At 46.7% G+C, this 12396-nt stretch overlaps 5 protein-coding genes across 5 annotated transcripts; 1 reads left to right on the top strand and 4 right to left on the bottom strand.

Moving 5' to 3' along the window:
• Nucleotides 1-237: 237 nt before the first annotated feature.
• PAAG_06242 (hypothetical protein) lies at nucleotides 238-1566 on the bottom strand (the record flags this gene model as incomplete). The annotated part of the gene is made up of 1 exon (XM_002791931.2): nucleotides 238-1566. One exon carries the CDS (start codon nucleotides 1564-1566, stop codon nucleotides 238-240), a length of 1329 nt encoding a protein of 442 aa, XP_002791977.1.
• A 2393-nt stretch (nucleotides 1567-3959) lies between these two features.
• On the top strand, nucleotides 3960-5141 carry PAAG_06241 (hypothetical protein; the record flags this gene model as incomplete). Its single annotated transcript, XM_015845832.1, has 3 exons — nucleotides 3960-4248; nucleotides 4456-4514; nucleotides 4722-5141. The coding sequence occupies 3 exons, from the start codon at nucleotides 3960-3962 to the stop codon at nucleotides 5139-5141; spliced, it is 768 nt and encodes a 255-aa protein (XP_015700058.1).
• Nucleotides 5142-5748: 607 nt separating this feature from the next.
• PAAG_06240 (hypothetical protein) lies at nucleotides 5749-6162 on the bottom strand (the record flags this gene model as incomplete). The annotated part of the gene is made up of 1 exon (XM_002791929.1): nucleotides 5749-6162. One exon carries the CDS (start codon nucleotides 6160-6162, stop codon nucleotides 5749-5751), a length of 414 nt encoding a protein of 137 aa, XP_002791975.1.
• A 456-nt stretch (nucleotides 6163-6618) lies between these two features.
• On the bottom strand, nucleotides 6619-6960 carry PAAG_12191 (hypothetical protein; the record flags this gene model as incomplete). The annotated part of the gene is made up of 1 exon (XM_015847712.1): nucleotides 6619-6960. The coding sequence occupies one exon, from the start codon at nucleotides 6958-6960 to the stop codon at nucleotides 6619-6621; it is 342 nt and encodes a 113-aa protein (XP_015702703.1).
• Nucleotides 6961-8092: 1132 nt separating this feature from the next.
• PAAG_06239 (hypothetical protein) lies at nucleotides 8093-10978 on the bottom strand (the record flags this gene model as incomplete). The annotated part of the gene is made up of 1 exon (XM_002791928.1): nucleotides 8093-10978. The coding sequence occupies one exon, from the start codon at nucleotides 10976-10978 to the stop codon at nucleotides 8093-8095; it is 2886 nt and encodes a 961-aa protein (XP_002791974.1).
• Nucleotides 10979-12396: the final 1418 nt, after the last annotated feature.

The following is a 12396-nucleotide window of genomic DNA, read 5'->3' as shown; positions in this document are numbered from 1 at the left end:
ATCCGAAAATATATGCCCTCCTATCCAGCACTCCGACACGCTATGCAATATGGAATGTCTAAAATGCCACAAACGCTATGAGCTCATCGTCGTAGTCATCGTCATCGTTACCATCACCACAATCACCACTTATATCATTTAACATGAATGAATATACAAAACCAGACCCCCCCCCCAAAAAAAAAAAAAAGAGTAACAGCCTAGTTATGACGAACGTGGAAACCCAAACAACACCTGTCACTTGTCTTGTGGAAGTTGGCGGGCTTCTGTAACCGCACCAAACGCAACACCTGATGCAGGCGGCTCGCCAGCACCTGAGCCTCCCTGGCTTCCACCACGAATATGAAAACGGCGGGCAGGATGGATACCCGACAGCCCCAGGACCTTCTTCATGGCCCCTGTAACACTAGAGCCGCTTAAGCGTCTCGAGATCCCCGCGCCTTCAGCTGGGGCATTTTTGGCCGATCGCTTCTTCACCACAGGAACGTCATGAGTGGTGGTTGGCTTGGGTGGCCATTCGCCGTCAGCTTTCCAACCTTGGACTAGGGCTTTGATCACATCTGAAAGGTTTATGGGTATTGCTGGGGTGAGGGATTGGATGACAACTTTGCTGTAGATGGATGGGTAGATGGATGGTTTTATGGACGCGCGAATGGGGTTTGTGAGTGGGAGGAGGGGTTCGACGATGGGGACAAGAGGCTCCTCTGAGTCCAGGTGTAATTTGCTGGCGTTGTCATTGCTGGTGATCAGTGAGGATGCTTCTTCTATCGCAGCACCAAGCGGTTCACCACGGGACGTAGGACGCTCAGAAGACGGCCGCGAAGCATCTGGTGTCTGCAGACTGTTGGCAGATGATGAAGTCTTACCATCTCCCGTAAAAGCTGGCGAAACCATCTCCGCATCATCGCTTTCTTCATGAGCGATGCTCGCACCACTGCTTTCCGCATTCCCCATAACGGACTCATTTCCCCCTTTTGGAGTTGTGGACGGCATCCTGGCCCCCGTCCATGCATTCCGTCTCTCCATCCATATCCTCAAACCTTCATTCCACGCCATCTCCTCCTCAACAACCCTCCTCCGCTTCCTCTTTCTTTCCAACATACTCAGCTCCACCGCATCAGGTGACTCAAACCGGTACGGGTCACTGGTCGTAAATGTAGATGGTAGATCCCCACGTTGGCCAGCCCCCAACGCAACCCCTACCCCAGCCTCTGAACAAGAACTATCCTGTTCACGTTCCCGCCATTCCCGCACCTCGCGGGCATCAGCCTGAAGCTCCTTGCTCGCGGTGGTCACGCGTGTAGCTGGCGACACTTGTGACGATTGCTCTTCCGTGTGGATGTGTAATGAGGCAGGGGAGCTGGGGGTGTCGGATTGGTGTTCGTATGTCCAGTCATCGCGAATGCGTTCGAGAAGGTAACGCTTTGCAGATTTTACGGCTGTTTCGCGAGAGTCGTTAAGGTCGGAAGCTCGATTCGGAGCCTGGCGTGGTTTGCGGTGTAGTGATGCAAAGACGGAGGTGGGGTGCGTGGGGGACGCGGGTTCTTCAGGTTGCGTGAGGTCCATTTTGCTTTGTCCTCTCTGTGATCACGGGCGTTGAGGTGTCCACCTGTGGGCGTTTCGCTGAGACATGAATGCGGGTTTTTGGTGGGTGAAGATCGAGTGGCCAGTTAGAGCGGGGATGAAAGACAGATCGCGGAGGTTTCCGTGTTCATGCTCGCGGGTAGGCCTCGTTACTTTGCCGTTACTTCGTAAATTACGATCTGTTCATAAGAGCGCTTCGGGTGGCTCTGGTTGATTCGTGATATACTTGTGATTTCGAGGGTTTGTACCCTTTTGAGTTCTTTGCTCAGTTTTCATCGCATGTTCCCCACCAAATAAATAATAATTCATAGTTTAGTTACCGGAGCTGCGACTCCAAACACACATGGATGACCCAGCGCCTCAGCTCAGCGCAACCAATTAACGTAATCCACCACTGAGCGAGTTCCCAAAGATCAAAGAAGCTCGACTAACTAGATTCTAATTACCGACACCCAACAACATCTAACTCAAATTAAATTAAACTAATCACAGGATTAGGGCAGTGAGTTCTTTTATATCCGGGTGTACTGCAGTTGCTGCACTGTGGCGGAGCTCGTGAGTGTGGTGCGGGCGTAGGAGGTTGCTGCTCAGCGGCTCAGCGGCTCAGGGCTCAGGGCTCAGGGCTCAGGGGCTTGAGGAGCTGGTTGTTCAACAGGCACAGCAGGCAGGAGAATTTCGATCTGCATCTGCCGTAGCATCCACATTGGTGTCATCATGGTGACTGTATAAGATGCTTCTCCTTTCCTCTGCCATGGCACGCACTTTGTTGTTCTTTTTCCCTCTCAGTCCACACTCTTCCCTTCTGTTCTCCTGCGCTCTGGCCTTCATATTCAACCCACTTTTCTCCGGTTTGTGAATCCATGTCCACTGCCACTGCTGTTGATCCAGCTGCTGTGTGACCTGGTTTTAGTTTTTACAGTTCTAAAAATGATCAGGGTCTTGAACATGCTTCTTCTTCATTGCTGTTCTTCTCTTCACTTATGTGTACTGGTCATTCAGGTCCGGATTTTCACTCTGCACTTTATACATTCATAACTACTGTTCCACTGAGAGATGCATCTTTCCATTTTGACCTCTTGTTTTTGGTTCCAGGAGGGGGATGAGGAGGATACTGAGATGAAGAACATTCCATGTCTTGAGTCAATGGCAAAAATGCCTTATTCCTGTGATACTGTGGAAGGCCCTCTTCATTGTATTGAAGTGTAGCTGATCAATGCATCAGTAAGCCAGTTCCTGTTTCTCACACAAGGTTCAGTTATGCACAGTTCAAGATCAGGGAACGTTTGCAGCCAAGCATGGTACAACTTGGTTCATAGTCTTCCAATGGATCCTGATTTCAATATCGCTGCCTGCTCTTGTCTGGGTTACATCCCAGCATTACTTGGTCGATTCGTTGTGTGAAAGAAGATGGGGGAGAGGTGGCGTTGCGTTTGTTTGTAATCGGTTCATATGCTGCCGGTGAGGAGGATCTTGCTCCTCAACTCAGCTCGCTTCATGGGACGCGTAGAGGCGGCCTCATCAGGCGAGTGCAGGAACTTTTTTTCTATATAAGCGATGTTTCTTCCTCCGTGAAACCGTTGAATGCAACCAGCCTGGAAACCCGTGGATGTCAGTACACGGGCGACTCTCTTTCGGCGTTGGCAAATCTGGTTCCATAGTAGATTTCGCAGGTCCGTGTCAACACGGAGCACTCTTTGTGAGTGAACTAACTGCTCACAGGGCATGGGATGCCATGGAAGAGACATGGGCATCTGGGACATGGCCGGACGCCCCAGTTTTCCCAACCGGTTCCCAGTCCAACTCAGAAATAACATGTGGAATGTGATTCCTTCATCGTAGTAATAGGGATAGTTCGATGCCAGGCGAACAACACCAAGACAGACCGGAATGCATTCTCCCTGGAGGTTTTGAAGTCTATTGTAGATTTGCATTTCGCAAAAATGTTTTGAAGCCAGGGGAATAGGCGTAAATATGCAGGAGGGCTTCCATGGTCTTCACAAGAGGACGTTATAATCCACATTTTACGTCCCGGAAGATCCAGCACGAGTATATCTGATTTACTCCATGTGCAAGCTGTGAAAGGACGATCTTCCCATTTCAGTAATAACGCTAATCGACAGCAAGACTGCTAGGGACCAGGTTGATCCCTATATGGGATTGCACTGTTCTTTGTCTAGTATCGACTACTGGCTGGCGATTGGGCCTGTATGCCCAAGACCGTGGCTGAATCACTGGGTCAACAGTAAAGTCTGATTGGTCAGAATATTCTGAGAACCCTTGTAACCGCTGCAGCTGGACTTTTCTGCTCGCGCTGTGCCAGAGTTCTACGTACTTGTTCTGGTGCTTGTCTGCTCAAAGTCATCCTACGATCCACAATGGACATTGCTGAACCTATCACACCCGGCAACACCAGCACCGCCAAAGCACGTGAAACCCTTCTTGATTGTTTTATTACTCTTTCAGGTGCACAGGCTGAAGAGGAGGAGGAGGAGGAGGAGGAGGAGGAAGAGGACATGACAGTGGAGCTAGAATATGCCGCCAAAAGACCGAAGTTTTATAATGAGTTTGCAGGCTGTCATCAAGAAATTCAACAGTTGGTAGCTTTCCATTGCGGCCTGGCAAACCCCAGCTTGGTACAAGTGCCAGCAATGTTTGGGAAGGATGGTGAGCATGTGTGGCGGCATGGCAGCTTTAACATGTGTGTATCCCTATATGCATTGACCGTGCTGGTCCCCACAATGCTAGAAACTCACTGCCATCGAAACTGTGATTCCGGGCCCCTTCACCATATGAGTTTGGCGAGAAAGCTTTTCCTGACAATGTAGAGGAGAATTGCGATCAGAGACTGCAGCATATATCTGGATTGATAAGAACGCTCGGATATTCCGATACCCAAACTGCGGGGGTTTGGAGTGACTGGCGGCCTGAGTGTGCGTCTGCAAATGCTCCACCACAGATATCGAGGTGTCGTTTGCTGATGTTTGGTGAGGGCACAGTTCTGCGAACCTGGAATTGTTTCTCTTTGGGAAAGAATCAAGTTCTGTATTTGCTGTTGTGCTTGCTATCGGTGTGGAAGCAGATAATCCTATGACAGCGAATATGTTCCCCCGGAAAAGGAGAGCGCTCCTCGGTCATAGCTATATTTTGATGGCTGGATTGAAGATGAAGAAGATGCTAATGTGCAAATGCTCTCCGACGTGCTCTCCACGCCGCATACAGATGTGCAGACTGAAAATCTTTATCGAAGTCTTTCAAAAATCATGATTTCTCCTGCGAGAATTCTACAGCGTCGAATTGGCTCTTGGACTATAAACAATGACGGTCAAATCGGCTTAACCAACCGTCCTATATTCTACCATCTTCATCAGTTAGAGAATTGGTCTATTCCAACTGATTTTCCTCAAAATATAACCTGTACAAGTGCTGATAGTCTCTATTTTGACTTTCTTACTGGCCATGATAATCGCTTGCAGCATCAGAAGAATGCTGTCTTTGATGAGATTGACGGACGTTCCCAAGCCAAAGATCTAGTGCTGATGAGAGCATTTCTACCATAATTCACTTACCGACATCTTCGTACTGGTCTTTTCATTGTGCAGTTCACAGATATGCATGCCAGCAATGTTTTTGTTGATGAGAATTGGAATATCAAGCATGTTATTGATCCTGAATAAACGCGCTCCCTGCCCTTAGGGGATTTGCGGTTCGAGACTTGCTAAAAACCAATATGTGGATATATTCGAACAAGTGGAGACGAATACGAACACGCCATTGTCACCATGGGAATCTCTATTCTTGGAGTACACTTATGAAGACAGCGCTAGGTGACTGTCGATTCTGGTATTTGAGCACATTGCATACCCCAAAGGTCTTGTTCAATCTCTTCAGAATGCATCTTGAGCCAATGTTTGACAAAATGCCTAAGGCGGTCATTCTAGAAGGAGTGTCCCCATTTCGGAAGCCTGGAATGACTTCATTTGTTGAATTCAAAGTTGGATGAATATGCTCAATACCTGGAAGAGGTCCGCGATATCTTTAATGACATCTCTAGTCATTGAACTGGCAGAAGGATTAGAGAAGCAAGATTTCAACAGACTCAAGACCCAAATTGCAATTACACGATGCCTAAAATGACAAGAGACCTTGAGATATCTCTCAGTATCTCTATTGCCGCCTTCTAGCACGCCTGGCCCCATGGTCTCTGCTGTTTTCGTGCTGATTTGCCTTAGGGTTTTTAGTTATTCGAGCAGTATACGCCTCTCCAGTCCTTTTTTCCGGTGATGCAGGCGGTCCCCCATGTTCCAAGGCAAATGCTGTCCGTGCCCTTTCCTCCTCAATAGTTTCACTGTTGGGTTCAGTACTCGTGGAAGAACGATGTGTTGCCGGAATGCCTTCAGCAGAACGCTGAGAACTAGATTGATGTTCTGAGGTGTCACTGTCGGTATCAGGGCTCCAGCGACTGATCTCTTGATACGTGGGCTGGCTGGCAGCTGCTGTTTGATCTGAAGATGAACTGTGCTGCGTGCTGCTCGCTTGCAAATTGCCGGACGTAAGGTCGGTTTCGTTGAAGGTAGACATGGCCGTTGGCTTGCGATTCTTTTGTTCTCACAGCTAGTCACTGGAATGTTTTCGTCGGTGTGAGATGTTCTGTAGTCAATTCTTGTTACCTTGATTTCTTGAAATACTTTATCCTGCCTTCTCCTCTGCTTTTGCGTTGATGTTAGATCGAACATATGCGCCTGTCAGACCGAGCATAGATGTGTCTATTCTTCTTGATTTTCGTTCTCCCTCTCGCTCTTTGACTGTTAGTTTTATTACCCCTCATGCCACGTCCTCTCTCATGCGGCGCCCTTCCTCTGACGTGGCAATACCTCCATCTTCCCGGTTCCCTGGCATTCCGTGGTTGTACCGCACTGTTAGGACGGTGGCTGAAGGACATATCCAATCATTGATACTATCTATCTGCGACCACATCCGATCTCCCGGAAACAGCATCTATCTCTCTCTTCAATTGCTGGGAGATAAAATTATCCTTTATCTTGAGTGCTGTGCCGCAAGGTATGCTGAGTCAGGGATAGTGAATTGGTTTTGAAAACTAGCATTTTGCTCTGCATATTTCAAAGACCTGGAAGTTGGTAGTATGACGTCGGGGTGCATTGCATGAAGGGGTTTGTAAGAATTTCCGTTGAATTCAGCATTTGAAGCCTCAATGATTCTTCTGTCCTCGAGCAAGATGTGGTAGTTGGTGTTTCCTTCGTAGCCTAGCAGGATGCATGGCCTTGTTCTTGGCTCCGTGAGCTTCTTCTTTTTCTTGGGTGGAATCAAGCACTTCCCCCTGGATCTGATCACGAGAGATCGGGTTTCTCGCCGTACCATGCTTGATTCAGTGTCATGTTAAGCGTTGATGACAGTTACTAGTGGGAGAGAATGGCTGCAGTATGTGTGATCTCTGGCCAGAATTTCGCATAAAAGTTTTGACTGCGCGAATGTGAGCGTAACTCAATCATATATTGTCTTGTGAGCTCTTTCAGCAATGCCATTCTGCTGATGTTGATTCACGCCTGTAACCTCAGCCTGAATTGTCTGAGAGAAAAGTGTGAACTTCATTTCTTCTCCTTGTTCAGAGATCTGGTCAAACCGTATTTGTCTGCACTTTTACGGAGGACGTTCATTGTGGTCGACGAAAAAATGTAGTGATTCAATATAACATTCTTGCTGTTATGATATGAGAATGATACTTATTCAGCCAGTTGAATTGTCAATGATGAGTCAATAATAATAGAATATATTTATTGTAAATGTGGGGGGGAAAAAAAAAAGTAAGAATACAAGAAATCTAGTTGCAGAATTCAACGTGAAGAGGGTCTAACAAAAGAAGCTTCTTAGAAGCTTACTATTTCATCTGCTGAGTTTGTTGGACAGCTGATTATTCAATTCCTCATATCTCTGACCTCAGAGTCTTTATCACACTCATGAACTCCATCAAGGTGCAGCAATTGCAATATACTTGAGAATATAAGAAAAAGATGTCCTAACTCTAGTGTAATTTAATGAGTTGTTGGGGCATAGATATTTAAAGTTGAATTTTAATTAGTTAATTATACTCTGGGATTTTTGTCTGTCCGCTCGGGGATGGATTACGTTGATTAAATATTATAGAAATAAGAAATGAAATTCGAAGATGCTGTGTTAAAAGCTATATCTCTATAATTTTCTTTTCTTCAAAAGCATCGGAAATAATGACATGACGAAACCTAGAAGGACATCATTAATTTCACAAAATGGGTGTCTAGTCTACATGCATGCCTTTGAGGAATGAAAACAAACCAATTGTAGCGAAAACCAACCAAAAACAAAAGAATGAGAAGTAAAAATAAAAAATAAAAAATAAATAATAATAATAATAATAATAATAAAGGAATCCTTTAACCTAGACCCGTGGGTATATATGTAGAGTTGTAGAATATATCCCTCGGCCCTCCTTATGTTCCTCCTTGGGCCCAAAACATCAATTCCTCACCCGCCCAGTGCCTGTATTTGTCTCCAGCTCATGGGGAGCTTTAAACCCCCATCCAACGCTCTTCTTTCGCCTTCCCTTGCAGGCTCCATACTTCTCGTCGAATTTCTTAATAGCAGAGAGAGTAGACATATCCTCACTGATAGACGCACTGATCTCCTCCATGGCGCGTTCGAAATGGGCTTTTCTAAGTATTCTTCGCTCTGGATACTTGTACGGCTCATCACCGGTATGGTGAGCAGCTTGCTCGTTTTCCTCATTCACACATGCGAGGGCTGCGGCAATGCACATGTTTTTCAGGTCCGAGCCTGAATAGAGGGGTGTGCGGCTGGCTAATTCGGCCAGATCCAATGATGCTTCCACTTGCTCTTCCCTCAGATGGATTTTTAGGATTGATAGGCGGTCTTGTTCGGTGGGGAGGTCTACTAGGAGTCGTCGGGGGAGTCGTCGCAGGACGGCGTCGTCAAGGTCAAAAGGACGGTTAGTGGCTACCATGATGAAGGCGGAGAGCTCGTTCATACCATCCCACTCGCGTAGGAACTGGTTTATTAGCTCTCGATGCGTTGTTCGGTTGCTGGCTGCAACCCGCGAACAGAAGATGGCGTCTGCCTCATCGATAAAAACTACACAGGGACTGAGCTTCTTTGCTAGCGTAAAAATGGCTTTTACGTTTTTCTCCCCCTCTCCGACATACATGTCGTAGACTTCAGAGCCGCTCACTTCAAGAACGGTAGCACCACTCTGGCGGGCGACGGCCTTGGCTAACATCGTTTTCCCTGTTCCTGGCGGCCCGTAAAGTAGTAAACCTGGGATTTTGTCGGTAGAAAGGACACCATAGGTAAATGCATCAGGCCTAATGAGCGACAGAGAGGTGAGCGTTTTGAGAGCCTCAATAGTATCTGCAGGCGCATGGACATCCTCGAAGGTTGTGCGAATACTTTCAGCATCGACGACGCCATTAAGGAGTTTCTTTTCGTGGCTGTTACATGTCTTCCGCAGCTGCTTCAAACGGCTTTCCCAGTCCGACTCCGCTTGAGTTGACTTCACCTTGGGATACCTCTCGACCATCCAGTCGCTCTTAGCGCGATCGCTCTTTTCCATTAGGTCGATGCTGCGTTGTATCTGCTGAATATCGAGTTTGCCAGCGCCTTCTATGCCACCAAGCGCAAGTGAAACAACCCGATGAACACGGTCAAATGACCAATATCCATCGTCCAGACCGGAGCTTTCGATGACAGCAGTATCTAAGGGCCATGTTGGACCGCGTAGAAAACTTGTGTCTGCTAGGTGTGGATCGTTTATCCGAACCCTCAGCATATTTTGTAAATGGCGCACATTGATCTCAAGAGTTCTTCGCTTCAAATCTTCTAAGAATATCTTTTCGACTGCCTGTGCATTCATGGAGGGTGTGACAACTATTGTCCTGGCGAATTCGTCGTTGTAGTCTCTCTTCACAAGTTTCGGATACATTTTTCCCAGAGCATATTCTTGATTCTTCGCGGATACCGTGCCGATGACCATAACTCTCTGACCCTCCCGCCTCTTGTTCTGAACCTCTCGCTGGAGAATCGAGAGGAATTTCGATCCACTTTGGGTGCTCTCTATATCCTTGTAATCTTGAATTTGAATAATAAGGTCTGGTCGGGAGGTGGTCTGGGTTGGTTCAGGGACTGGTTCAGCAGTTGGCTCGGTGATATCCTCCGCACCAGCTATGGGTATTTTATTCTGATGATTATGCGAAATAGAAAGGAGTTGGGCCACAACACGAAAACATATCGTATCTTCATTCGGTTCTGGGTTATCTCGGTGAGGGCGTGGAATAAACACCTTAGCCATCCCAATCGATGCCACACGGCCTGTATTAAGCATATTTTGCAAAATATTCGAATTACTTCTAAATACGAATTTGTGATCCTGTCTGCGGCTAGGGATCATGTCAGGATCACCATCATCTGCTGAGAAACTTTCCTCGTCTTCTCCCTCCTCAATTTCTTCGTCGGGTTCTCTGGAGGTGTGAGGCTTTCTCGCCTGGTAAACTTCATATCCCATTGCTGTAATGGAACTAGGTGCGTTAGACTCAACGAGGTTCTGTTCTGCATAGAGCTCAGCAATATCTAGTGCATTCAGAGTTATTAGATTTGTCTTGAGCTTCACCGTCAGCTTCTTAACCACTGCATCCAAAAACAAAATCCCTCCTTCTCCAGGATACTGTAGAACCAAATGTGACTTGGTCACCGATGGTTCATCGATATGTCGGGACGGGGGTAGATTCAGTCCCGCTTTAGCGGAGGCGCATAGTTCGTCCCAAATGGCTCGAGCAAGACGGTAACGACTGCCCGGCGTTGATGGACGCCCGGAACCACCATTATCACCATCCTCTCCACCCTGTGCAAGTTTGTTTACCGCTTCTTCCGCGTCACGAGATAATGGCTCCAACTCCACATTGTGATTTGTTGGTTCAGCAACCTGAACAGATATATCTTGAGCTACCACGTTCCGTTCGCGGAACCATTCCGGAACACCGGCGACGATGCGTGTTTGTTCTCGAGGTTTCCTGTTCCTTGCCGCGCGGCGAACAGCTGAGCCATAGGGTCCCTGTGGTCTCCGGGATGGTTTTAGTGCTGCATCGGGCTTTACAACTTCCGCATTCTCTTTTGAGGCGTTATGGCCCTCCGCGTCTTTTTGGGTACTGGAATTGGTGTTACTGAGGGTGGAGTCAATGGATGGAGGCGGATCATGTGGGTTAGATTGGTAAGGAGAGGAGGCATGAAACTTGCGGGCCGCATATGGAAGTCGACGACGGCCAATGATTCGGCATGGCGCTCTCAGATATGCTTGATGGACTGACAGCAGCCGGCAAGAGATAGAAGAATTCATGCAGGGCTGTATTTGAGCCACTGCCACCGGTTATAGCGGTAATGTAGGAGAAAATGAACGTATAATAACATACGAGCTCGTGTTCGAATGGCACGACACAGAAAATTGATGGCGCCTGGGTGGTTTGCGCGTTTCGTTGCAATGGTTTTCACGACGCTAGAGATTGGATGACTAATACCCGGAGCGACTTCGGCGTTTTCGGATTATTGATAACCGAAGTACAGCAGCAAAATTATCATTCATCTTAACAATCTAGATAAACAGCAGAACGACCCCTGTTCATTTTATTATTTTGAATTTTGAGATGCTATGAATACTCTGTGGGTACGTGAATTTATACGAGATAGCATGATTCTGATAATTTAAAAAGCAAGAGCAAAGATTAAGAAATTATCCAAAAATTAAGTAGGAAATGCAAGGCATGATACTTTATATATGGCTGCTTGAGTACCTGAAAGGATAGTAAATACTATCTACGAAACATTCTTTACGATGGGAGAACTAAATACCCATCAATTACATATCTGGTAAGTGCTTTTAAACGGGGAAGAGTAGGGTGCCAATATGGGCTAGCAGTTTGAACTATACGAATAACTAAAAACAATTGAGGTGATTAGCCAATTTGCCTTAAGGATATAGCTGGGGACACATCAATTGTATCAAGTAGGCAAAAAATCAGACATCCAAGGTTAGGCAATATTTGTCCGCTCAACGACACGTCGACTTATTAGGTTCATGCGACGGCTAGCGTGGAAACTGCGAATGTAGGAAAAAAAATTTCATCATGAGAGATGGAGGGAAGAAGGGGAGGGAGGAAGACGAGATAACAGTAGAGAAACTTACGTTAAGCAGTTCTCTTTAAGGAGGGGCCGCAATTTAGTTGCAGATGTTGAGATTAGTTAACTGAAATTGAGCACTGAACGCCTCGAGTCCTATTGGGTGCCAACAATGTTAGTATCATTCAACACACATTTGATATAAAAAAAGCTCGGTTCAGAGAAATAAATGTAATCAGACAAAAAGTACTGGCAAGTAGCAGACCAACCGGAGAGGGAAGGCCCGACATGTTTCTTCAAGGTCGACTCAGGAAGTGAAAGAAGTATGAGAAGGGTTGTCATCTTGCAGATGAATTGGAAAACTATGCTCCAGGGAGGGGGGAAAAAAAAATCTTCATTGACCTTCAATCAGCTGTTTCAAAACAGAATATAGAGGATGAATGAGGAATCAAAAATTAGAACACCTATGGCAATCATCAATCAGTTCCTACAGCAATGCTGTTGCTGCTGCTGCTGCTGCTGCTGCTGGCTGTCAAAGGGAGACGCCCGCGTTCTTTACTGCTGTTGTGTGAAGTGAAGGGGAAAAAAACGACAAACGGAAAAACGTAGAGCAGCCGCAGCCTTAAATACCGGATCGGAAAA

Source organism: Paracoccidioides lutzii (genome assembly GCF_000150705.2).
Source record: "Paracoccidioides lutzii Pb01 unplaced genomic scaffold supercont2.17, whole genome shotgun sequence".
NCBI lineage: Eukaryota > Fungi > Ascomycota > Eurotiomycetes > Onygenales > Ajellomycetaceae > Paracoccidioides > Paracoccidioides lutzii.
The sequence above is the reverse complement of the archived record's forward strand: the minus strand, read 5'-3'. Positions and strand labels throughout refer to the sequence as shown.